At 44.8% G+C, this 25,391-nt stretch overlaps 2 protein-coding genes across 8 annotated transcripts in view; one reads left to right on the top strand and one right to left on the bottom strand.

Moving 5' to 3' along the window:
- Positions 1-7,322, bottom strand: part of DNAH3 (dynein axonemal heavy chain 3) — a 173,703-nt gene extending 166,381 nt beyond the window's left edge. For 2 of the 4 annotated variants that reach the window (XM_045072730.1, XM_045072731.1), the window contains exons 1-3: positions 6,993-7,312; positions 3,509-3,714; positions 2,028-2,425 (exon numbers count right to left, since the gene is read on the bottom strand). In XM_045072730.1, coding sequence (XP_044928665.1) covers positions 2,028-2,057 — 30 coding nt within the window. In that variant the 5' untranslated portion in view covers positions 2,058-2,425; positions 3,509-3,714; positions 6,993-7,312. Of the gene's footprint in view, positions 1-2,027; positions 2,426-3,508; positions 3,715-6,992 lie in introns of all 4 variants that reach the window. The other 2 variants (XM_045072734.1, XM_045072732.1) reach the window with 2 other exon arrangements.
- Positions 2,610-24,598, top strand: LDAF1 (lipid droplet assembly factor 1). 4 transcript variants are annotated; one of them, XM_013049783.2, is made up of 5 exons: positions 2,610-2,750; positions 10,146-10,345; positions 18,938-19,106; positions 20,163-20,301; positions 23,698-24,598. In XM_013049783.2, exons 2-5 carry the CDS (start codon positions 10,250-10,252, stop codon positions 23,777-23,779), a joined length of 486 nt encoding a protein of 161 aa, XP_012905237.1. In that variant the 5' UTR covers positions 2,610-2,750; positions 10,146-10,249; the 3' UTR covers positions 23,780-24,598. The 4 variants fall into 4 exon arrangements, with proteins under 4 accessions (XP_012905237.1, XP_004780194.1, XP_012905236.1 ...); XM_004780137.3 differs by lacking the exon at positions 2,610-2,750 and adding an exon at positions 7,541-7,632; XM_013049782.2 differs by lacking the exon at positions 2,610-2,750 and adding an exon at positions 7,601-7,659.
- Positions 24,599-25,391: the final 793 nt, after the last annotated feature.

The following is a 25,391-nucleotide window of genomic DNA, read 5'->3' as shown; positions in this document are numbered from 1 at the left end:
TAAAATAAAGCCAACCTAGAAGACAGCATTAACAACCAGAAGGCGAAAGAAGGACTCCCAGTGACATCAGCTGACTCCGGGATCCAATTTGGACTTCTCAATTACTTGAGCCCAGAGATTCCCTTTTGGGTTTGAGCCAGATTGAATTATATTTGTGCTCCTCCATACTCAGAGTTGGTCACCCAAGGGGCAGACACAGAAGCAGCTGAGTCATCATACAAAGAGACAAACCACTCTTGGGAAAAGAAAGAAAAGCAAAGCATTTCACAAGAAAGCCAACATTAAGAATTTTACAGAACGTAATAGAGCAGAACCTTGGAAGCAGAACCTCTGAAGAACAAATTAAGTTTGAGCTAATTTATAAGCACAGGCTAAGATTTATACACACAGAGCCATAACTACTCTGAGAGCAGAAAACATCTCAGTGCATGGGACAGGAAAACCTATACACACAGCATCAGCAGATCTGGAAATCAATTCCAGAACAGAACAAAGATACTTTTCTTTTAAAGAGTTTTTATTTATTTCTTTGACATACAGATCACAAGTAGGCAGAGAGGCAGGCAGAGAGATAGGGGGAAGCAGGCTCCCCACTGAGCACACAGCCTGATGCGGGGGCGGGGCGGGGGCGGCGGGGGGGGGGGGGGGGGGCAAATCCCAGGACCCTGACCTGAGATCATGACCTGAGCCAAAGGCAGAGGCTTTAACCCACTGAGCCATCCCAAAGATACTTTTTTCTTGATTGACCATACCTGGCCAAGAACTCTCTGTGGCATCTTTAAGGGGAAAGAGACAGTGACTTTTGTAAGAACTACGCAGTATGCAAAATAGTTTGTTAAAAATGTTAATGCTTAAGTGTTTTCTCTAGTAAACTGTACGGAGTTTTCATTTTAGGTAGTGGATTCAGCCATTACCAACAAATCCACCTTAATTTCATTAAGTTCTAATTTAAAATGCTCCTTTGGGCATGTTAGTGTATGGCAACCTAGTGGAGCTTGGCTTTTAAAATCAGGATTCAGACACCTAGATCAGGAGGAACTATTACTTTCAGAGGGCTGATTTCTTTTCTTTTCTTTTTTTTTTTTTTTTAAGATTTTATTTATTTATTTGACAGACAGAGATCACAAGTAGGCAGAGAGGGAGGCAGAAAGAGAGAGGAGAGGAAGCAGGCTCCCTGCGGAGCAGACAGCCCGATGCAGGGCTTGATCCCAGGACCCTGGGATCATGACCTGAGCCGAAGGCAGCGGCTTTAACCCACTGAGCCACCCAGGCGCCCCCAGAGGGCTGATTTCTGACTTCAGATGTCCTTTGCACATTCTTCTGGGGGGCCATTCCCAAATGCTCACCTGCTATAACAGGAGCACTCAATTTTTAGTTAAAAATACAGATTTGGAGGGGCACCTGGGTGGCTCAGTGGGTTAAAGCCTCTGCCTTCTGCTCAGGTCATGATTCCGGGGTCCTGGGATCGAGCCCCACATCGGGCTCTCTGCTCAGCAGGGAGCCTGCTTCCTCCTCTCTCTCTCTCTCTGCCTACCTCTCTGTCTACTTGTGATCTCTGTCTGTCAAATAAAATAAATAAAATCTTAAAAAAATACAGATTTGGGGACCCCACTGCAACCCTTCTGGATCAGAACCTTTGGAAGTGAGGCTAAGTCTCTGTTTGCAAGAGACTATCTAGGATATTCTCGTGTACACCCAGTGTTGGGAATTATTGGATGGAAGAGATCATTTAATGGCCTTGGAAGGGAAGGGAAAGGAACAAGAGGTGTCTGTTCCTAAAATTTTCACAGCAAAACCTGAGGATGTTCAAAAGCCTAATTCAGCAAAGAGCGTATTTCAAAGGACACACATAAAAATGTGGCAAACACACTTGCTCAGTCCAGGGGATCGGACATGGCAATTAGTAATTAGTCTATCATCGAAATATCCCCTTCCCGCCCACCCTCCAATTTCCTACATATTGAAAATACAGGTTTAAAAAAAAAAAAGAAGAAGAAGAAGAAATACACCTCAAAATTCACACCTACCTTCGGAGATGAGCAACCCATGTCACTCATATTGTCCACTCTAACTGGATCTATTACAATACGAATAAAGAGCTCTCAGTTTCTTGGGGGACGATCCTCTCCTACCAGTGGCTCTGGAATTCACACTTCCTTATAGCATAATGGGGATGACACAGAAGATGGAACTTTCTAAATGTTCTGAAAGCTCTGTTCACCGGGCTGCCTCTCTGAGGTCACAGACTTCGGGCCCCTGGGGAGCTTCCTTGGTAGAAGAAGAAAGGGAAGCTACAGAATGAAGGGCTCTGCTGGGCTTTTCTGCTATGGTTCCCGCACCTCCTGGTCTGCGCTGTCTTCCCTTCCACTGAGCAGCTCCTCTCTTGGAACTTTTCCAGGAACACACCGAGTTCGCTGTAGAAAAACTGAAGTAGGGTTACATATTAATACAGAGAAGAGGGAGGAAAAACCCTACCAAACAATCCCCTGGCAGCCTGGGCTCTTCTCTCTCCTCTTCTTTGGGCTGTTTTAACACTGGAGGTGCTTGCTTACACCCAGGCTCTAGGCCTGGAACCAGGCTTCAGCGTCTGTTGCTAAGGAAGGAGGGGCCTTAGCTGTGCCCAGATACAAGACGGGGCTTGATTCAGCCGGTGTCTTCCTTTGCTGGAGTCCGGCCTGGCTGGGCAGCAGAAATTGCTGATGACAGAAGGAAAGATGGGAGGGTGTTCAGCAATGATCGGGCATGTAGAGGTGAGTGGCAATAAAAGACTGTGGCTTTGGTGAAGTCTAAAGGCAAACAGTGTGGTGGTTAAAGTCTTGGGCTGGGCAGAGCTAGGTTCAGATCCCACCTTTCCCATGAATTAGCTAAGCTGCTTGAGCAAGTTGTTAATCTCTCTGAAGTGTCCTTTTTAAACAGAAAATGGCAACCATGTGAGTACCCACCTCATAGGGTAGGTTTAAAGGTTAAGGAGATGATGTCTGTAAAACAATTCGCACATAGCAGGGGGATGGCCAACTTGCCCCAGTTTGTCTGGGATTTTCTGGGTTTTAACAGTGTAAGTCCTGCATCGTGGGAAGCCCCTCGACCCTAGGCAAAGTGAGATGGTTTGGTCATCTGATACAGAACGCACTCTATAGATGTTGAGGCTAACGTAATCCTTATTATAAATGCAGAAAAACACATACCTTTGCACAGATATGTACTCACAGGTTACAATATTAGGGGCTGCCCAAACATTCAAAGCATGTGTTCCTTGGTCGCATCCAAAGTTCTCTCAAAACCAGTTTAGACTGGGGCGCCTGGGTGGCTTAGTGGTTTAAGCCTCTGCCTTTGGCTCAGGTCGTGATCTCAGGGTCCTGGGATCGAGCCCCACTTTAGGCTCTCTGCTCAGCGGGGAGCCTGCTTCCCCCCTCTCTCTCTGCCTGCCTCTCTGCCTACTTGTGATCTCTCTCTGTCTATCAAGTAAATAAATAAAAATCTTAAAAAAAAAAAACCAGTTTAGACTTACTGAGCTCTCTTGGGGTGCCATGCGTGCATATCTATTATTTCATTCAATTTTTCTCCAGACTCCATGGTGTTCCCATTTTGTGTACGAGAAAATCAAAATCGAGCAAGATACAGAACTTTCCCCAGTTGATGCGAGTCCTAAGAAACACCGATCCAAGTCGAAGCCTGTCCTCATGATCCCAGTCCAGTGCTCTTTCCACAAAGGACCTGCCCAGAACACAAACATTTCTGAGATCCTACCCTGAGCCCTGCATAGCACCAAGTACTTCCCTTGCTCCTTTTTCCTACTTCTTCCTCAAAGTTGGGCACTCCATACTTTCAAAATAACCTTGAACTTGCTCATCTCTTGTATTTATAGTCTCTTTCAGCAGGTAAATAGGTAGAGGCGGGCTTTTAGGCAAACAGGCTTGAGCAATGGAATGCAGGCGGGGCCCACAGCGACCCCCTGGCTGGATACAGACAGGCCCCTCAGATGACCCAGAATATCCATAGGCTCTAACTAAACAATGGGCTACTTACAACCAGGCACAGTTACCAAAAAGGGGAGAATTCTGTCTGTCCCCACACCTCCCTCTCCTTCCCCCTTTAAAAACAGCCCCCAGCCACTGGCTCCTTGCAGACAGCCTCTCCTCTGCGATCCCCAGCCCACCTAGCCCTCCCTTGCAGTGTATTCAATAACCTGCTATCGCCTTTGTTTTGCTTCAGGTGAATTCTTTCAATGTCTGTGCCATCAGCTTCCACCTGATCGTCACCCCATATTTGAGGGCCCCTATCCAATCAGACGCCGTAATATATACAGTTTCATGTAGTATCTGGAATAAATGAATTCGTGACAGGGTTTGAAACTTTGGTTTAGACAGAAATGGGGTTATAACCAGGCCTCCTATACAACGGGGCATGAACCCAATGTCCCACCAAAACCAGCAGCTGTAACTCAACAAAGTGAATTAGTAGAAAGGGACTGGTAGGATGCTAATGAGCCTCATGACCCTGTGGGTGAGTAGGAGACATGTCTGCCTCTGAAAGTCCGTGTACTTTAAGTTAACCTGTGTTCAAAATAGAAAAACAATGATTATGGCTTTTAGGTAGTTGAGCGATATGTATCTGCTGGCACCGTGCTAAGTACTTAATGAGCATCATCTTTCCAAATCTACCCAGTAACCCAGAAAATAAATAAAATTATTATCCCAAGTTTTATAGTGGAAGAAACTGAAGCACAGAGAGGTTAAGTAACCAGCCCATAGTCACTCAGCGAGGTTGGTGGCAAAGTTGGGATTTGAACCTGACTATGGAATCTGCTCCCCAGCTTTAACCAAAAACATACATATGGTCTGAAGAAAGGTAGAAAATAAATAAAATAGCTACTAAGGAGAATGAAAATGCCATGCCCCCCCACTCCAAATCTTGCCTACCTCATCTGTACCAGAATTATCTGACTTAACTTTTTATGTAATGATTCCCTAGAGGGATGCAGGCTTCAAGTCCCTCAATCCCTCAACTCCAAGTACACAGGGTTGCTAGATAAAACACTGGATACCCAGTAAAATTAGAATTTCAGGTAAACAACAAATAGTTTTTTAGTGTGAGTATTCAATATTTGGGACATACCTACATTTGAAAAGTTATCTTCACTTTGAATTGGGTGTCCTGGATTTTTATTTGCTAAATCTGGCAATTTGGAGAGAAGAAGTCAGCTAGAGTCTGGGTTGTCCTTGTCTCTGTGATATTAACAGATTAGGGTCTCAATGTGTTGCTGGGAAATTTTCATACATTTCTTATTCAGAGCCCAGTGCTCCTTTCAGGTCTTTCCTAAGACCTGAAATGGTTGCTTAGTCAGAGTAACCAACCTTTGAAAAGCATAGAAGAGGCTGCATATGGCTTTATTTTATTGACCCATCAGTGGTTGCCAAGTCCTGATGATATGAAGAAAGCTAAGATCCCAGCCATCAGGGACCTCATAATATGGTGGAAAAGGCAGCCAACATAAAAGGAAAAAAGCAAAATCTGGCTGTCCCTGCAATGACAGAGGAGTGCAGTGTTGGGGTAGGGGTGGGGGGATAGAGGATTCACAAAGACACCTCTAGATGGCACCCTTGAACAAAAATACTCCGGAAGGCCCCAGTTCAGCTTTCGGAAGGAAGCAATGCCTCCCAGGTAAGGACAGTTGTAATGTTTTGTTCTAAAGGGGAAAAACAACCCCACAACATTTTCTTAGGTGGGGTACCCATTATACTGCAGAACAAAATGCATGAAGCCACACAATCTGAAACTTAAGAATCTAGGGACATTTGTCTATCCATGTCTTATCTCCACCAGTAGCTCCTCTTTTGCTCACTGTTGTGGGATTAGATGGGATCTCTTAGCTCCTTTTTACTATTATTGTCCTCAAGCTTATTCCTTTATCCACCAGCCTGTTTATTTCTAGAGATATTAGTTGGTAGAAGACTGCACCATTGAATCTTTTTTAATCCCTCCTATACTCCAGGTAGGTACTAAGTTCTTTACAGCTATTTTTGCATCCGTCCTCTCTAAAACCCTATGACTATTTCCCAGGCTGCTATGGACACAGGTCACAGAGGAAAGGGAGGTCCACAGAAGTCCCTGGATGAAAAATGCTTGAGAACGATGCAGTAGCAGGCCAATGCTCAGGCAATGCTCAGGTCTGTCATTTTACAGATGAAACCCTGGACCAGAGAGGTAACTTATCCAAGGTCACACAGTAAGAGTCAGCCCTGAGATCAGGGCCCAGGACTGTTGGAACCTCCCTCCCCCAGCCCACAATCCATACCAGTGTTTTTGTTGTTGTTGTTGTTGTTTGTTTTTGTTTTTAGATTTATTTATTTGAGAGAGAGACAGGGAGGGGCAGGGGGAGAGGAAGAAGCAGACAAGCAGACCCCCCAATCCCCCGCCCCAGCCTCGCCCCAGCCCCGCCACGGCCCTCACTGAGCAGGATGCCAGAAGCGGGGCTCAGTCCCAGAACCCTGGGACTACTACCAAAGCCAAAGGCAGATGCTTAAGCAACTGGGGCACCTAGGTGCCCCTATGGCAGTGGTTCTTAATAGGAAGATTGTGTCCTCACAGGACATTTGGCAATGTTTGGGGACATTTTTGGTTGTCACAACTGGGAGGAAGGGGATGACTCCTGGCATCTAGTGGGTCGAGGCCAGGGATGCTGCTAAACTTTCTACAAAACACAGGAAAGCCCCTTCAATACAAAATTTCCCGGCCCCAAATGTCAATAGCGCTGCCATTGAGAAACCCTGCTCTATGGGACGGATACGAGCCAGGGAACATGTGTCGTCGGGCTCTGACGTGGAGCTGAGGGACTTGGGTTTAGACTTCTTCAATTATTAAAAAAAACAAAACAACAACAACAACAACAACAAAAACACAGAGGAAATAACCTAACCCATCTTTAAGGATCTCGCTGTTTCACGTTATCTGTGTGAGAAGTAATGGCTAAAACCTGCGGGTCAAGGCCATACCTCCTCCTTCGGTGTCCTGGGCTCCAGGAATGCTTCCAAAACAGGTGCCTCAGGTGTAGGCATTTAGGCAGGGGAAGCCCTAAATCGCTGCGCAAACCGGTGCTCCGAGGCCATTCCACCTGTCTCGGCGGTGGCCCGGGCACTCTCACTTCAAGCCAGGAGTGTAGGATGGGCCTCAGTTTCCTCATCTGTAAACTATTCAGGGCCTGTCAGGGTGGCTTCAAAACGCCGAAGAGAGCTCGCTTAGCGGAGCGTGCAGCCCGAGGCCTCGGTGCCCCTCCGCCAGCTCCCCCCAGCCGTGGGCGGGGAGAGCCAAATCCTGCGCGCGGGTAGGAGGTGCCGGCAGCCGAGGGGCGGAGGAAGGGGCGGGGCGGGGGCGGAGGAAGGGGCAGGGCGGGGGCGGAGGAAGAGGCGGGGAAGGGCGGGGGAAGGGGCGGGGAGGGGGCGGAGTAAGGGGCGGGGCGGGGGCGGAGGAAGGATGCAGTCTGGGCGGGGCAGGAAACAGGCTCCAGCTCCCGCCCTTGCCCACAAGAGTTCCTCCCTTTTCTTCTTCCTCCTAGTCCCCCCCCCCCCCCCCCCCCCGACTCCCGCCTCACTCCTCTCCGCCTGCAGACCCCGGTCAGCGCGGCCGACAGGACTGGTGAGAGCTCGCAGCTTAGACGCTAGGGTACAGCATGCCCGGGCTGGCTAGACCCCCCTCGCGGGGAGGGGCAAATGGAGGGGCGCCGGGGCGTGGGTTGCGCGGGCAATGGATGTCCTGAGCTGTGGCCCTCAGTTCGCAGTTAAAAAGGAAGTCTTACCCCTTCGAGTCCACAAGACGGGCTAGGCGCGCACACCCTCACACACCCCACTAGATTTGGTAAAAAGGGTTGCCAACCCCATTCCATCCCCGAGACCCTGCCTCTTCTTGGAAAACCTGGAGGAGGAATCTCCCAACCCTGTCCCCAGGATTAATGAAAATAGGTACCCTCTTTCCCACAGGACCCTCTTCTCTACCGAGGGACACCCCCTTCCCCGGTCACTGCAAAGAGGGGGCTCCAAGTAACAAAGGTGGACTCCTCTCCCCAAATTAATGACTCCACTCCGGCGTGAACGCCCCTTTCCCAGCCTCCGTGCGCTCTCGTGCGGACCCTCTCTCCACAGCATCCTTTCCTCTTCACCTCTGCCCCTGGATACCTAGAAGCTGGGCGTCTGGAGGCTCCCCCTCGTGTCTTCGAAGGCCGAGAGACTGGAAGCAGATGGGGAAGGAAGGGCCTGGGTAGGCCTGAACCGCCCAGCATTCCCTTCCCCCAGCAGGAGGTGCACCCCCTCTCCCTTCCAGCTGGAACGCCCCGGGTGGACGTTAGTTAGCCCCGGGAGGGGCGGGATGGCCAGTGATCTCTGGAGTCAGCCTGGAGGGAGCAGAGAAGGCGGGGAACTTGAGGGTTGCCGCCTTGCCTCCAGAGACTTCTCAGTTCCTGTGGAGACCCCTCTGTAGAGTGAGTGACAAGGGGCTCTAGGGTTGGTAGCCAGGGGGTTGCATTTGACAGCTGTGGCATTGGCATTCTACCTAGGTTTGTCCCATCAGACTCCCCAAACCGGTCTGGGTGGCCCTTGGATTCCCTAGGTCTCTGGAGACCTGTAAGGGGAGCTGGGCTTGTATCTGCCTGCAGCAGAGATGAGATTAGGGGAGCTCAGTCCTGGAAACATCCCAAATCCCAAGTTTGTCCCAGCTGTAGCTTCAAAGACAGAATATGGCTGTGGCGGGATCAGTCCCTTCCGGACCAAAGGGTTCTTGGTTGACAAACAGGGTTGTAGCAGAGGCTCTCTAGCTGGGGTAATGAAAATGCACTTTAACCTGCATTCTAGACCCTATAGGTGTTAATAAAGTAACTCCTCCTCCTTAACTCACATAATTGCCATGTTGTATAGTCAACATGGTAAACAGATGTCGGCATCACTCAGTTAAATTTTGGCCACTGTGATAGGATCTTTGAGGCTTTTTTTACTATCGGTAGTCAGGAGATCATTTGTAAGGAAGAGACAGTGTCCGGCCCTACAGCTGTTCTGGGAAATAGAAAATAAGAACAAGGGGCACCTGGGTGGCTCAGTGGGTTAAAGCCTCTGCCTTCAGCTCAGGTCATGATCCCAGGGTCCTGGGATCGAGCCCTCATTCGGCTGTCTGCTCCGCGGAGAGCCTGCTTCCTCCTCTCTGCCTGCTTCCCTGCCTACTTGTGATCTCTGTCTGTCAAATAAATAAATAAAATCTTAAAAAATATATATATATTTGTTTATATGAAAATCTAACAAGGGTTAGAAAAAAAAGATAATCTTACTGAACAAGTTGGTTTTATAATTGCACGAACTTAGGACAGTCCTGGAAATTAAAGGCTGTTGAGTCACAGAGTATGTGTGGCTTGGTCTGCTCTCGAGACACTCCACCCATTAAGAGGAGACTTACAAGTAAATAGAGAATGATTTATGTGGTTGGAAGCCAACCTGTACAGTGTGGGTAGTAAATAAAGAAATTGGCCACCATCACTGTTTAAGAAAGGCTTTCTGGGGAAAAGGCAATGGAACTTGAAATAGTGTATTCAGCTTTCTACTATATTCTTTGCAGCAGTTTGTCAGGCTAAAAAATAAACATAAGTCCCCAGAGATAGTACCATTAACATTTTGGTATTAAATAATCTCTATCTTCTAAGTCTTTTTACTATGGAATGTAAACATAAAATACATATTTTCCTGTAACCATATGGGGAATCTTATAATTTTTTCCCCTTACCTTGAATGTATGTTCATGTCACTAACTAGATGTCCACATTATCATTTTAATAACTATGCTGTACTCCATTTTATGAATTTATCATTATTTAACCAATTTCCTGCTAATGGACAGTTAGCATCTTTCCAGTGTTTTGCTGTTTATACCATACATAGAATTGCACTGCACATCCTTTTTTTATGTTTTGTTATCCCTTTTTGATCATTCCCTTCAGATTCCTGGAAAATAAGTTGTTGGATGAAGGTGTGTGCACTTAGAGATTCTGATAGATATTGCCACGCCACCTTCCTCCTGCACACCTACCATCAATGTGTGAGGATAATGGAAGCTTTTGTTGAACTAGCTGGGTGAATACCACTAATGGTTCAAGATACTTTTTGTTTCACCAGTGACAGCAAGAGACTGGGTGACATGAGTGATTTGACTGCGCCCTGCCCTGGACAGTTTGCCGGTAGAAGAATTAATCCCTAAAGGGACTGGAGTGGATTTCAGGATGGCAAAAGAGGAGCCTCTGAGTACTTCAAAGGACTTGAAGGAGCTGCAGAAGAAGCTATCTTTGTTGGTAGAGTCCATCCAGAATAACTCAAAGGTCAGTTTCCGATCAGGTTCTGTAATGAAAAAATCCCCAAATAGCAGCAGCTTAAAGACCCATAGAAGGTTATTTTTCTCTGAAGTAGGAGAAATTTGGAGGTAGGTCAGTAATCTTTGCAATTCACCATCCTGCCCTGGTGTCTAAATTGTGATCTTCAAACTCATTGTCCAAGATGGCTGCTAAAGCATCAGCCATTGTATTCACATTCCAGGCAATAAGGATGGAGGAGGGAAGGGGAGAAAGACTTAAAAGCCACCTCTAATTTAAGATGACTTCCTGGAAGTCACACACACAGCATTTCCAATTCTATCTCATAGACTAAAATTTTGTTGTGTGTCTCCCCTCGCATTAAATGTGGTTCTTTAGCTGGTTAGCGAGGGTGGATCTCAGTCTATGCCACAGATACCAGCCTTGTTTGGTTTTGTTTTGTTGTTAATTTTCCCCTGTTACCCTGAGACTGAGGGTGGCTAAAGCCTACTTTAAAATTTGAGTCCAGTTTTCCGCTAGAAACCCAGCATCCAATAGAAGTACGATATGAGCCACATATGTAATTTAAAATTTTCTAGTAGCCCCATTTAAAATGTGAAAAGCAGGTGAAATTAATTTTAATAATGTGTTTTATTTAGCCTAATAGATCTAAATATCATTTCAATATGTAATTCTTAAAAATGTCTAATGAAAAAAAGTTATGGAGATGTTCTTTATTCTTTTTTCGTAGTACATCTTCAAAAATCCAGTGAGTATTTCACACTTAACAGTATATTTCCATTTGAATTAGCCACGTTTCAGGTGTTTAGTAGCCATTGAGTGACAGTGGGGCTTGAGATAGTATATTCTGCTTTCTTGAATTTTATCTTTCTTCTATATGTCATTCAGCATTTCATCAAGGAAAACAGCTCTCAGAGATAATACTAACATTTTGTTGTATTTCCCTCTAGATATTTTTTTCCTGTACAGAATACCCATAAAATATATAGGTGTTTATAACAAGATGAACTGGTTTGTGAACTGTTTTTTCTATCAGCACGGTTCCCCTTGGGTCTATTTGAAGAGACAGGACTTTGCAGTCTAGAGCAATATACTCCATGGAAATCTTTCCTGAACTCATCCCAAAATGCCTCTGGCCCTGTTTGTGGAGTTAGCAAGCTATTTTTAAATCAGCCAAGCAGCTTTCTAGTCAGCAGGCTGAGACTCTTGTTACTAAAAGTTAGCTTAGTAGGAAAGGGCCTCCTGCTCATCTCCTTGTGCATTTGGTTCTCATTAGATGTTTTAGTTATGTTCTCTGAGGTCACCGCAAACAACGGATTAGCAACTGCTGAACAATTTCTCCTAGGGGAACTACAGGATTAGGTTCTGGGCAAATTTCTGGTCACAGCATTTTCATCAGCTGATAAACATATAAACTGTTGTATGTATATTTCTGATTAAAGACAACTTAATTTAGTATATGTTGTTGATTCATCAACATTAAACTCCTGGCCAGTAGCACTCTAGCTCTTGCCTGAACGAAGCTTAGTAACACACACATTTTCTCCTAAGGCAGATCACACCCTTCTTACAGTGAAGAACACTAGACGGTACTTCTGCCATTTTAAATGGTGAAATTACCAACAAAAAATGTAAGATGTGAGAAGAGGTGGTACTAAACTTACCTTGGAAAGGACAGTTGTTTAAAGAGCTGAAATAAGAGCACTGCCTCGTATGACCTTAGCTGGGAACATGTGTGTCAGGTGACTTAAGTTTGCCCATGCTCTGTACATGTTCTTGAAAGCACCACAGATACTGATTTTGGGGCCTCAAATAAATTTTGGTGAGTAGGTGAATTTGCAAATACAGAATCTTCAAGTAATAGGGATTTACGGTAAATTGATTAACCCTGATTGAGGAGTACTATATGCCAAGCACTGTGTTAGACATTTGGCACGTTTTATTTAAATTTATATCCACATTCTGAAGTAGACATTTCAAAGCATGTGACCTCCGCCTTCTTGGCATTTCTTTACTTTTTTGTCGTAGATTCTCAGTTATGGTCATGGGAATAGATTTGGACTGGATAGCTTCCAGGCCAGCTGACTCCCAGAGTGATGGGACAGATTATCAGCTGGCTAAGCCCTGATGTTCTTTGGATAGTCCTAAGGCAGAGCAGTTTCTTTTAAAATTTGTTATTATGTTAATCGTATTAATATGAGTTGTATTAACTCAGTAAATTAATATTGAGGAAAAGGGAAAGCAAATCACCTGTAAACCCATTAGTAACAAATCCACTGATGGTGATTACTATTATTATTGGGCACCTTCAGGATGTAACTTTCATATGTAGTGGTTGTAATTCTGACAGATATAGTCCTGTATTTTTATTTTGCTTGGTATTGCATATTGGTGTTTTTCCATATTGAATCTTAGGTCCTTAGAACAGTTGCTTGGTAATAGAACCTTCCATCAGATTGACAACCATAATTTATTTAAACATCCCCTTGTTTCCACGATATTTAGATGATTTCTTCCCCCAGATAATTTTTAACCTTTCCTCAGAGTTAATAGGCCCTAATTCCAGAAAAGACCAGATGGGCTTCCACACGAAGTGTTTGTGAAACAGCTCCATAATTTATTCTAGGAAGCCTCTGGAATGTCAAGTCTTCATTGACATAGGCTGAGAGAGTCAGAAACCTGCTTGAAATAGCTTAAGCAGATGAATACTGAGACCTGCTGAGACTTTGGAGAAGTGGGAGGCTATCTTAGAACCAAGGGCTGGAACTGAATCAGGGTCTGGCAGGTCACTGGGGTCAGATTTACTCTCAACACCCTCTCTTGGGCCATGTTTCTTCTGGTTGTAACTTTCCTTATGCATCAGCTTCATTCTCCTCCCTCTACAGCTTGGTTTTCTTGCTCTTCCATTCACATGAGCCATTGTGACTGCCCAAGCTGGCACCTTCAACTCCCTTTGTCTCCCTCAGCTCCCAGCTGAAGCCCTCGAAGCGACTTGCTCTGGCAATACCTGATTCTTAGGATCAAGAATCTGTTTTGAGGCACCTGGGTGGCTCATTGGGTTAAAGCCTCTGCCTTTGGCTCAGGTCATGATCCTAGGTCCTGGGATCAAGCCCCACATCAGGCTCTCTGCTCAGCAGGGAGCAGAGGGAGACTTGTGATCTCTGTCTGTCAAATAAATATAATCTTAAAAAACAAAAAAAGAATCTGTTTGACCAAGCCACCTATGGCCAGGGTGGCAGCTGGACTGGGACTTTTCATTACATGGAGGGAAACATGGCTTCATGAGCCTGCCTCTGCTGTGGGAGGGAGCAAGGTTCCAAGAGGAGGGAAGATAAGGAACATGGGGTGGGCAGATGCCTCCTGATGGCATCCCCACCTGTGGCTTACCTATGACTAGTTTTGCTCCCATGCTTGACCCATCCTTCCACAAGGGTTGTTTTTGAATTACATCTCCGGCATCTTTGTGCCAACCCTGAATCACATGCCAGGGGACACCCAAGCTGTGGTCTGGGAGATGTTAACACAGCACCTTGGAGTTGGCATTACCAGTTTTTATTTTTGTTGTTGTTTTTAAGATTTTATTTATTTATTTGAGGTAGGGGGAGAGCACAGAGGGAGAGTAAGTGGGAGAAACAGACTCCCCGCTGAGTAGAGAGCCTAATATGGACTCAGTCCCAGCATCCTCAGATCCCAGGATGCCTGAGATAAAGGCAGATGCTTAATCAACTGAGCCACCCAGGCACCGTTACCGGGGGTTTTAAATAATCTTGATGCCTTCTTCCTCCTCCTGTCTGGTAGCAAGGGACAGTGGACACTGGTTGTCTTTTGCATTCTGACACCAGGGAATTGACCTGTCTCCTGAGTAGTTCCAGATGGACCCTTCATGTCTTTAAATACTGGCCACATTACTCCTCATGTCAATTTGCCATACTCATGTGAATTTTTAATATAAATTGCCTTTGTCTGACCTGGGCGAATTGCTTAGGTCACTGAATCTCCATCACCTCTTATCGCAAATAAGCAATGCCAGGCTCATTGCTTTGTTGTGAGGATAATCTCAGAAGCTGTTTGAGAAGGCTGTAGCATGTAGCTTGGCACATAATGGTGCTCATCTGTTCCAGCCTGGCATTCCTGAGTTCTTCAGCACAGTAACATACCTGTAAAATCCAGGTTGGATGACCTGTGTCTGCTTCCAGGATAGGGATGGAAAATTGCATTTCATGTTACTGTGTAATAAGCTATCTTCCTTTCCATCCTTCCTTTGTATCCCTCCCTGTTGCCATGAGAATAAGAAGTTAATTGCTACGTTCTAGTTCCCTGGGTTTAAATAATGTTCCTGATTACCTGCTTCTGGGCTTTGAAGGGAGAAATAAATGAGACAATACATTGAAAGAACTTGAAACAGTGCTTGGCCCCTGAGTGTTTAATTAATGTTCTCTATTACTAGATGTGACTGAATCCTGTCCTTCTCTTCTATGACACCTGGCCTGAGCAGGGAGGGCCTTCCTTCCTGAAGGAAGACAATTTCTACAATTAACTACATCTTACGTGGTCTCTGCATATCTGAATGACTTTCTATTTTTTGGTTGTAGGGCCCAGACTCATGAGAGGCTAAGAGAAAAATAGATTCCTTGGGATCTGGAAGAATAGATCTGCTTTTCTCCTTTTGGATGCCCGTGCCCAACTGTCCCCAAGTGCTATTGATTTTTCTTTTGTCATTACACTTTCATATTCCCCAGCAGCCTAGATTTCGCCATCAGTATCTCTTCCTGACTTTCCGCAAATCATTTTTTTTTTTTTAATTTCTTTTCAGTGTAACAATATTCATTGTTTTTGCACCACACCCAGTGTTCCATGCAATCTGTGCCCTCTCTAATACCCACCACCTGGTTCCCCCAACCTCCCACCCCCCGCCCCTTCAAAACCTTCAGATTGTTTTTCAGAGTCCATAGTCTCTCATGGTTCACCTCCCCTTCCAATTTCCCTCAACTCCTTTCTCCTCTCCATCTCCCCTTGTCCTCCATGCTATTTGTTATGCTCCACACATAAGTGAAATCATATGATAATTGACTCTCTCTGCTTGACTTATTTCACTCCGCATAATCTCTTCCAGTCCCATCCATGTTGCTATAAAAGTTGGGTATTCATCCTTTCTGATGGAGGCATAATACTCCATAGTGTATATGGACCACATCTTCCTTATCCATTTGTCCTTTGAAGGGCATCTTGGTTCTTTCCACAGTTTGGTGACCGTGGCCATTGCTGCTATAAACATTGGGGTACAGATGGCCCTTCTTTTCACTACATCTGAATCTTTGGGGTAGATACCCAGTAGTGCAATGGCAGGGTCATAGGGAAGCTCTATTTTTAATTTCATGAGGAATCTCCACACTGTTCTCCAAACTGGCTGCACCAACTTGCATACCCACCAACAGTGTAAGAGGGTTCCCCTTTCTCTACATCTTCTCCAACACATGTTGTTTCCTGTCTTGCTAATTTTGGCCATTCTAAGTGGTGTAAGGTGGTATCTCAATGTGGTTTTAATTGGAATCTCCCTGATGGCTAGTGGTGATGAACATTTTTTCATCTGATAGCCATTTGTGTGTCTTCATTGGAGAAGTGTCTGTTCATATCTTCTTCCCACTTTTTGATATGATTGCCTGGTTTGTGCGTGTTGAGTTTGAGGAGTTCTTTATAGATCCTGGATATCAACCTTTTGCCTGTACTGTCATTTGCAAATATCTTTTCCCATTCCGTGGGTTACCTCTTTGTTTTGTTGACTGTTTCCTTTGCTGTGCAGAAGCTTTTGATTTTGATGAAGTCCCAAAAGTTGATCTTTGCTTTTGTTTCCTTTGCCTTTGGGGACATATCTTGAAAGAAGTTGCTGTGGCTGATATGGAAGATGTTACTGCCTATGTTCTCCTCTAGGATTCTGATGGATTCCTGTCTCACGTTGAGGTCTTTTATCCATTTTGAGTTCATCTTTGTGTACGGTGTAAGAGAATGGTCAAGTTTCATTCTTCTACATATAGCTGTCCAGTTTTCCCAGCACCATTTATTGAAAAGACTATCTTTTTCCACTGTATATTTTTTCCTGTTTTGTCAAAGATTATTTTCCCATAGAGTTGAGGGTCCATATCTGGGCTCTCTATTCTGTTCCACTGGTCTATGTGTCTGTTTTTATGCCAGTACCATGCTCTCTTGGTGATCACAGCTTTATAGTAAAGCTTGAGATCAGGTAACATGATGCCCCCAGTTTTATTTTTGTTTTTCAACATTTCCTTAGCGATTTGGGGTCTCTTCTGATTCCATACAAGTTTTTGGATTATTCCGTAAATCTTCTTAATTGCCTTTTGCACATGATGGCCATGTTTATATTTCTTAAATTAGTCCTTTGATTATATCGTAATCCTCAAATACCAACAGTTTGCTGCTTATATTTTTCTAGGTAAAGGTTAAGCTTTAGTTAAAACTTAAAAGTTTAAACTTTAGTGCTTTGCAGTGGCAATAATAGGCAACCAGTGTAGGGAATTTAAAAATTTGCTAGTAGTCATATTAAAAAGCATGAAAAGAAAGAAGAAAAATTAAATTTAGCACTATATTTTATATAACCCAGTATATCCAGAATAATATAATTTCAACCTGTAATATAAAAAATTAATGATGAGATAATTTACCTTTTTTTAATATGCTTAGCAGAAGTCTCAATTGATATACTAAATTTCCATTGAAAATACTCTCTATTGAGATTTCATAAAACTTACTTTCGAAAAATTTATTTGAAACATTCCTAACTTGTGTGAAATGCAACTAAAAATATTCCAGTGACTGAAACATCTGTCAGTTTTTAAATATAAATTAAGTTGAAAATCTAGTTCATCAGTCACACTAGCTACACCTCAGGTATGCAGGGGACACATGTGGCTGCTGTGCTGGAGAGTCTGCGTGTAAACTCACAAGCCTGGCCTTTGAGGGTTCCAGCCTCTTCTGCTCCCCACTGTGGTTACTGGGTATCTTGACTATAACGGATCAGAGAGAACCGTTCAGTCTATCATAGGATACCTGGGTGGTTTTACTAAGAATATGTGTGGACTAGAGCCGGAAAGCAATCAATACCTAAGACAGCTCCAGGGACCAGCTCCCCCGCCCTGCACCCTCCATCCCCCGCCCTTCTTCAGCTGCCTTCACAGGAGTCTCATTGGGTTCTGATGATCTGAGCCAGGCATCCCAAGTATAGCCCCTCTGGCTAGAGAAGCTGAATAGCCAAGTCCGCTAGCTTTCCTCAGGTAGGAGTAGCTAGAGGCAGTACAGTCAGTGGACATCATGCCTTTTGTTTACGGCTGGACCGGAAGTGGAATTTGCCATGCCTAGAGATTCTCCTTTTTTTTTTTTTCCCCTGGAGATTCTCCTAAGGAGGCAATGATGAAGTCCCAAGACCAATGGCAGTGGCTTCTTGGAACGACAGCCTTTTTTAGTTAAGCAGCCTAAGCCCTGCACTTTGATCACCATCAACTTGAACTGTAAAACCCTCTTCTAGCTGGCCCCCAGATTCCCAGCATTGGAGTCGCTAAGAGGCATCCGTGTTTTGGGTAGTGATACCTGTGATCACTGTAGCTTGAATTTCCTCTTCACCTCAGCTGCAGCCCTCTAAAGCCTTAAGGAACGAGACCCGGGAAGTTTGTGATGGGGAAAAGTTCTGGAATGATTGAACCTTTTAAGAGAACAGGAACTAACATGTCGGTAGTCAGGAGAGAGACAGAATGGGGCTTAAGAAGAGGGGGGAAGCCCATCCTTGTGGATTTTCTAGGGTCAGCTCTGCATTAAAGCAGCCCTCCTCCTACTGAGCTAGATCCAGAAACTCTTTTGCCTGTTGAAGGAAGATAGCGTGTTCATTACATAAGCTTGCAGGAATCATCAGGCTGTGTGGCCTGACTGCGGTATCCATGTTGACGACGTGAAAGCATTTTTTCCTAACCAGGTGGCAGCCCTTACCAGCATTTGACATTTAGAGTGAAGAGATTCAGCTTCGAATGCCTAGATTTTGCCACTTGGATACTGTGTGACTCTAGGCAAGTCCCATTGCTTCTCAGACTTCCATGTGTGTACAGGTCACCTGGGGATCTCGTTAAAAACCAGCACCTGATGTAGCAGGTCTGGGGCAGGGCTTGAGATGTTGTACTTCTAACAAGCTCCCTGGTGATGCCAAGTAGCTAGGACTTAACCTCTCTGTGCCTCAGTGGCCTTGACGCTGAAAGCTCAGCGTGGAGCAGGAGATCAACTGTGTGTACATTACACCCACGCACACACATGCTGAGGGTCTCTTGAGACGGTGTGTGTGAAGTGGTAGAGCCATGACCAGGTCTTTCCTCCGTTCACAAGATTTGAGGTTGAGTGGGACCCTCAAACTTGCCACCTGTCTACAGCTGCCTTACGCTGTTGCCGGGGTGACTCATGTCTTGGGAGACTTCTTAGCATTGACTTGTTAGGTTACCGATGAGCCGTCCAACTTCACAACCTCTGGTTCGACTTCCTGCAGCTCAGATGGGGTTCCTGGGGTTCAGACATGGCATTCAGTCCTGGCTCTTTCTCCCCTGCCCGCAGGTGATTGCCTTTATGAAGTCTCCAGTGGGTCAGTACCTGGACAGGCATCCTTTCATGGCCCTCACCGTGCTGGTGTTTGTGGCTATGTCAGCCATTCCTGTTGGGTTCTTCGTGCTCATCGTGGTGCTTACCTCCCTGGCTGCTTTTGTGGGAGTCATTTTACTGGAAGGTATATACTGTTCATCTCTTCACTGCCTCGGAAAATGTTTCAGTTGGGAGCACAGTATTTATTGGGTACCTGCCACTCTTATCAAATGCTCCTGTTCTTGAAAAGATCAACAGTGGCCAAGGCAGATTGTCAGTAGTTACAAGATGGACTTTGGTCTCCAGATTAGAATCGTACCTTCTCGGGTGCGATTTTGGACAATTTATTTACCCTCTCTAAACCTCAAAATCTTTATATATAAACTGAGGAAATAATAACACTGATTCAAAGTGTTGTGGTAGGGATTGAAGCTTAAAGCGAAATATTGAAATATTTAGCAGAGCCCGTGGCATAGAGTGACTTGTGCATGAATGGTAACAGAGTCCAATTATTCCATACCTTGTTATTGAACACCTGTTGCATGCCAGGTGTCTTGCTAGGCACTAATGTTCCCCCTCCTCCACCTTTCCTCCTGAGGTCACACTGCCAAGAGTCACCTTCTCCCTTTGTTGCTAAGGTAAAATTACTGAGAAGGCAGATCTAATTGGCTCAGATTGCCTTTTCATATCAGATCCAAATCACAAGACGCTGGCTATAGAGCTGGTTGCCATTGTTCCATTGGTTTCCCAGAGCCAAGAGCACCCAGAGTTGTTTCCTGCTCAGGGGACCATAGATAAGGCAGTTTGCTTCTGAAGGAGAAGGTGGGCATCATCGATTGATGAGTTAAATACAGCCTGTATTTAATTCATATTTCCTCCTCTTTTTTTTTTTTAAGGTTTTATTTATTTACTTGACACAGAGAGACATCACAAGTAGGCAGAGAAGCAGGCAGAGAGAGAGGAGGGAAGCAGGCTCCCTGCTGAGCAGAGAGCCTGATGTGGAGCTCGATCCCAGGACCCTGAGATCATGACCTGAGCCGAAGGCAGAGGCTTAACCCACTGAGTCACCCAGGCAAATCGGGATTTTTAGGGGAAATATCACTTAAAAAAAAATCTGAGTTAACTGTCGTAAACATAGTGGCCTGGGGCCTGGCAGTTTTGTTTGTTTTAGCTGACTTCTTCTAACTATGCTGTCCTCTAGGACTGGTCATCTCTGTGGGCGGCCTCTCACTACTTTGTGTCCTCTGTGGCTTGAGCTTCGTATCACTCGCCATGTCGGGGACAATCATAGTGTCCTACGTTGTGGCCTCCAGCCTTCTCAACTACTGGTTTCCTCCCAGGTAAATATATGTTAATGCAGTTATTTAATCTTTGCCATTTAGGGGATTTTCATAAATACCACCCTGACCCTAGCTGGATGTCTAGAAGTAAAATTGTGAGAGGCCAGTGTTCTATATAGTTCCCTGTATACATCAGACATCAAATGAGAATTGACAATGGAGTTTCAAACAAAATGCTGTCATCATTCACCACACACAAGTAACTCATTTTGTTGTCGTGGCCATGCTATGAAGTAATTGTTACTGATTTTTTTTTTAAAGATGCCACTAAATTTACAAAACTTCAAAATAAGACCTTTTTTTTTTTTTTTTTTTTTGCGGGGGGCTACAAGAATAATGAGCCATTATTCCACTCACCGTGTGCGTACCTCAGGGTCATACAGGGGGCCGTGAAGCTGCTATTCCCAATGTCCACCTTCATCCTGTTTGCTCTTCAGAATGTGAGTGTCTCACCATACTTGTGGTGACGGTTGGATGGTACAGATCTTTTTCCTACATTATGGCCCCTAATGCCAGCTACACCTCATCTGGAGCCTCCGCTGAAGGAACAGTCACTCTTTTAATGCTGGAGGGAAAACCAGCTGTGTTGGAATTACTGTATGACAGTATTTTTGTCTGTAATGGGCTGCCCTCCTAAGGGATTTTCAGAGATGATTTTTTTTTTTTTTAATGCTTGATTTTTATCTTTTTCTCTTTGTTGGATTTAGGATCTCGGTCTCAAGTGGGATGTAACTCCATTGTGCTTCCTTTAAGCTCTTGCTTAATTGATGACAGTGGCTAATACCCATCAAGTACTTGCTCTGTGCCAGGGACTCTGTTATGCACTTTCCAGGCCCTATCAGCTCACGGAATCCTCACAACCACCCTGTGAGGGGGGTACTAGCTTCATCCTATGGTGAGGGAAATGAAGCCAAGTCCCAAAGCAAAGTGTGGTAGAGAAGGGACTTAATGCAGGTCAGTTGACTCCAAAGCCTCTTCTTAACCAAGATTCCAAGTGACTAGGCATCAGCAGACAATTTCTGTAAGGGGCTGGAGGATAAATATTTTAGGTTTTGTAGGCCATGTGGTCCATATTGTAGCTCTTCAACTCTGCTGCTGCAGCCAAAAAGCAACAGAGACAATAAGAAAACAAGTGAGCATGACTTTGTTCGAATAAAGCTTTATTTACAAGAACAGGCAGCAAACTGCATTTGCCCCAAGGAATTTGCCAACCCTTGCTCTAAAAGAACCAATATCCTGAATTTTGCTTTTCTGTAGAGTAGCCCTTGAACTTTTTACCAAAATGTTATCCTGTGGTTACTCAGGTTAGAAAATAAAATGTGAGGTGGGTATAATTTAAAAATAGCTGAGGGCTGGTTGTCATAGGATTGCCTAGTTGATATCCCTGGAATTACATCCAACTTCTTAAAAATTGTTTGTTTGGTTTTTTTTTTTTAAGATTTTATTTATTTGAGAGAGGGAGAGAGGGATCGAGAGAATGAGTGGAGGGACAGAAGGAGAAGCAGACTCCCCGTAGAGCAAGGAGCCCGATGCGGGACTCGATCCCAGGATCCCGAGATCATGACCTGGGCTGAAGGCAGACCCTTAACCTCCTGAGCCATCCAGGTGCTCCCCCTTCCTAAAAATTGTTTTGATCACTGTCAGTCTTAAAGGAGTTAAAAGAAGAAATATGGGCTTAAATTTGGCTTATCAAAGCTAATGCTTCTGAGCCAAAATCTCTCCCTGCCTCTCAACCCGGCTCTGCTCTACCACAGGTGTACCAAAATCTGCATACCACCTGTTTCTCCATGGAGAGGGGAAAAAGATTTCCAAGATTTGTCCTTGAGCTCCTTATGCTCCCCTCCTCCTCCCAACCAAGGCACCTGGACCCACTGTTTTCACCGGGCAGTGGTTCTCAAGCGTTTTGTTCCTGGACACATTTTGCTTCTTAAAATTACTGAGTCTTAAGGTTTTGTTCATGTGGTTTTAAACGTAGCAGTAATTACTATAGTAGAAATTAACAACAAATTTGAAAAATACTTATGTAAAGAGGGACAGTATTACCTGTTGATATAAAAAAACATCTTTATGAAAAGTAACTAGAGGTGCCTGGGTGGCTCAGTCAGTTAAGTGGCTGCCTTCAGCTCAGGTTATGATCCCAGGGTCGTGGGATCAAGACCCGCATTGGTCTCCCTGCTCAGTGGAGAGCCTGCTTCTCCCTCTCCCTCAGCCTACAGCTCAGCCTACTTGTGCTCCCTCTCCCTCTGTCAAATAAATAAATAAAATCTTTAAAAGAAAAAAAAAAAGAACTATATTTTCCAATACAAAATGAAATGAGTGGCATTGTTTTACATTTCACAAATATCTTTTTTTTTTTTTAAGATTTTATTCCTTTATTTGAGAGAGAGAGAGAGAGAGAGGGAAAAGTACACATAAGCCTGGATGCTGGAGGGACAGAGGGAGAGGGAGAAGCTGACTCCCCACTGAGCAGGGATCCTGACTCAGGTCTCAATCCCAGAACCCTGGGATCATGACACAAGCTGAAGGCAGACACTTAACCGAGTGAGCCACTCAGGCACCCCTGTATCTCACAAATATCTTTAAGGTCTGCCTTAGTAGACATCAGCTGGGTTTTGAAGACCCAGCCTCACAAGGGTATGGGTGGCAAAGGGCAGAAAAGCTTTTTCAGAAAACTGTGGATGTTCTTTAATAGTACACCAGAAACTCAATAAGTTGTCGTTTCTTTAAGGTTAATTGAAATGTGAACTTTTTGTACTTTGTTGCATTAACATATCCTGGTCTGTCTTATACTTTTTTTTTAATTAATTTTTTATTTTTTATAAACATGTATTTTTATCCCCAGGGGTACAGGTCTGTGAATCACCAGGTTTACACACTTCACAGCACTCAGCAATTGCACTATTGGGTATTTACCCTAAAGATACAAACGTAGTGATCCAAAGGGGCACATGCACCCGAATGTTTATAGCAGCAATGTCCACAATAGCCAAACTATGGAAAGAACCTAGATGTCCATCAACAGATGAATGGATCAAGAAGATGTGGTATATATATACAATGGAATACTATGCAGCCATCAAAAGAAATGAAATATGTCTTATACTTTTTAAAGATCTTTTACCATACATGTTTTTGTAACTTCATGCTCTGCTCATTTGCAATACCCAAATTAGAATAGGGGGAAGGGGCCAGAACCCCTAGCCCTAACCCAGTCACTTTAACCTCTTATGCCCTCAGTTTCCTCATCTCTAAAATAGGTGTAGCCTTAAATCTGGTGTGGTTGCAAGAAGCAGATAAACCAACAAAGAATGTCATATATTCAGCGTTGTGCATTCTGCACAGTAAAGCTCTTGAAAGAGGCCCTAGAGCTAACCATTTCTTCTTGTTACCAAACAGACCTGTGACACAACAGAACTCCAGTGGCGACTGTCAGCTGGCTATGAAGTCCGCAGACTTAGAGGGGCTCTACCAGGAATGACCGGCCCAGCGGAGCCAGAGCTTTTCCCAAGCACCTCTTGAAGGCTGTGGATCCTACTCAGCCCTTGGGATTATGAGTCAGAAGGGGGTTAGGTGGTCAAGCACTACTTGGAAGTGTCCTCTAGCTTTTTCATGTATTCATAGGATCCCACAGGGACCAGTTTGGGGCTCTTGTTGCTCTTGCAGGAGTCCTGTGGTTCTGTTGGTGGGCCCACCTTCCCAGGAGACTTAGCAGAGACTGGCTGTGGCTCTGCACTTCCTGGCCTGTGACCCACCCTCCTTAGTATGCAGACTTGACCTTGGCCCAGTCCTGAGCCTCTACAGCCTGGCAGCTCCATCCCAAAGACTCAGACCTTGTGGCTGAGGGCCCAGTTTGGGGCAACTGTGGATTTTTTTTTCTTTTTTCTTTTTTCTTTCTTTCTTTTAGAAATGAGAGAAGCTGTTTATATCTTCACTTATTTGAAACATGGTGGGGACAGAGCAGAACAGAGCAAGCTCTTCTGCCTTATTAGCATTTTATCAGAGAAACCAGCACATTTGGCAATAATGGCTCCTCAGACAAAGTTGGAAAAGTTAACTATATGGCCAAGGGCACTTTTGAAAAAATCTAAAGATATGTGGAGTACTGTTAAGTGCCATTACTCTTTAAAATACTTGCACTTGATACGTTTGTATTGTCTCGAAGAACATGGCTTGTTAAGCCATTTCTGTAAAAAATCCTATGAAAATGCTTAAGGACTAAACAAGTTTTTAAAGTCCTGTGGGATTTCTCCTTCAGTGGTCTGCTGTGGCATTTTATTAAATATTTATTTGGATGAGCTTTTTTTATTTACTCTTTCTTTCACCCCCTAGACATCAGATTGCCTTATTACTTCTCGTTGATTTCATGGCAAATCCCAGGTAATAGGGCTCATGACAGACACTCCACCCAAAGTAGCTTTAATGGGCGGGTGGGGGCAAGTGGGGGAGTTCATTTCATTCCACTGAAAAGCCAGGGTGTAGATTTTCAGGCACTGCTGGATCCAGGGGCTCAAGCGGCATCTTGAGGCAACTCTCTCCCTTCATCCGTCAGCACTGCTTTCCTCGTGTGAGCTGCCTTTCCACTAAGGCCGTGCACACGTGGAGGTCCCAGCAGCTCTGACTGTACGTCGGCCTCACGGTTAGCGCTCCGCACCTGCACCAGTGGGGAAGCTGCTCTTGTCCAACAGAACGGGCCCACGATCTGGGTTTGGCCCTGATTGGACAGACTTGGGTCATGTGAGCAATCCTGAACCAGTCACAGGGGTCAGGAGGGTAAACCATGGTGACGGGGCAGGGCTGGGCCATAGGTTCAAGCCGGAACCATGGGAGGTTTACATAAACCCCACTGGTTTCACATAGGGTAGGGTGCATACTACTAAAGGAATATGAGACGGAGAGGAAGTATTTGCTGGGCAGACAAAATATAAAGCCTGCTACTTGTGATACCAGGACATAAAAGCCTTAATCTGGAAACTTCTGAATCCCATGACAGACACGCCTGTCCCTTAAAGGTGGCTTTCCTTCTTAGAGGGAAAAGAACTGCCTCTTGTGCCAGCACGTGAAGTAGTAGTAATTGGTGTTTATTACATTTT

Source organism: Mustela putorius, unplaced genomic scaffold, assembly GCF_011764305.1.
Source record: "Mustela putorius furo isolate JIRA1106 unplaced genomic scaffold, ASM1176430v1.1 tig00004043_pilon_pilon_pilon, whole genome shotgun sequence".
Lineage (NCBI taxonomy): Eukaryota > Metazoa > Chordata > Mammalia > Carnivora > Mustelidae > Mustela > Mustela putorius.
The sequence above is the reverse complement of the archived record's forward strand: the minus strand, read 5'-3'. Positions and strand labels throughout refer to the sequence as shown.

Coding starts and splice junctions, on each gene's coding strand:
- LDAF1 (XM_013049783.2), top strand. CDS start 10,250: ATGGCAAAAGAGGAGCCTCTGAGTACTTCAAAGGACTTGAAGGAGCTG. Junction 10,346..18,937: donor CCATCCAGAATAACTCAAAG/GTCAGTTTCCGA, acceptor CCCTGCCCGCAG/GTGATTGCCTTTATGAAGTC. Junction 20,302..23,697: donor AACTACTGGTTTCCTCCCAG/GTAAATATATGT, acceptor GTTACCAAACAG/ACCTGTGACACAACAGAACT.